Source organism: Galeopterus variegatus, unplaced genomic scaffold (genome assembly GCF_000696425.1).
Source record: "Galeopterus variegatus unplaced genomic scaffold, G_variegatus-3.0.2 Scaffold1497, whole genome shotgun sequence".
Taxonomy (NCBI): Eukaryota; Metazoa; Chordata; class Mammalia; order Dermoptera; family Cynocephalidae; genus Galeopterus; species Galeopterus variegatus.
This window is the reverse complement of record NW_007727608.1, coordinates 394,437-395,033: the sequence shown is the minus strand read 5'-3', so window position 1 is coordinate 395,033 and position 597 is coordinate 394,437. Positions and strand designations below refer to the sequence as shown.

The 597-nt window shown below is 67.3% G+C and overlaps 1 protein-coding gene across 1 annotated transcript in view; it reads left to right on the top strand.

Moving 5' to 3' along the window:
• Positions 1 to 7: 7 nt before the first annotated feature.
• The window catches only part of SKI (SKI proto-oncogene), a gene marked incomplete at its 5' end in the record, with an annotated part of 77,449 nt that continues 76,859 nt past the window's right edge, over positions 8 to 597 (top strand). The window contains one exon of the mRNA XM_008577346.1: positions 8 to 595. Within this exon, the coding sequence (XP_008575568.1) occupies positions 8 to 595 (588 nt within the window). The remainder of the gene's footprint in view (positions 596 to 597) is intronic.

Below are 597 nucleotides of genomic sequence, written 5' to 3'. Positions count from 1 at the left end.
GCACCTGCCCGCCATCCAGCCGCCGCCGCCCGTGCTGCCCGGGCCCTTCTTCATGCCGTCCGACCGCTCCACCGAGCGCTGCGAGACCGTGCTGGAGGGTGAGACCATCTCGTGCTTCGTGGTGGGCGGCGAGAAGCGCTTGTGCCTGCCGCAGATCCTCAACTCGGTGCTGCGCGACTTCTCACTGCAGCAGATCAACTCGGTGTGCGATGAGCTGCACATCTACTGCTCGCGCTGCACGGCTGACCAGCTGGAGATCCTCAAAGTCATGGGCATCCTGCCCTTCTCGGCGCCCTCGTGCGGGCTCATCACCAAGACGGACGCCGAGCGCCTGTGCAACGCGCTGCTCTACGGCGGCGCCTACCCGCCGCCCTGCAAGAAGGAGCTGGTCGCCAGCCTGGCGCTGGGCCTGGAGCTCAGCGAGCGCAGCGTCCGCGTGTACCACGAGTGCTTCGGCAAGTGCAAGGGGCTGCTGGTGCCCGAGCTCTACAGCAGCCCAAGTGCCGCCTGCATCCAGTGCCTCGACTGCCGCCTCATGTACCCGCCGCACAAGTTCGTGGTGCACTCGCACAAGGCCCTGGAGAACCGGACCTGCCA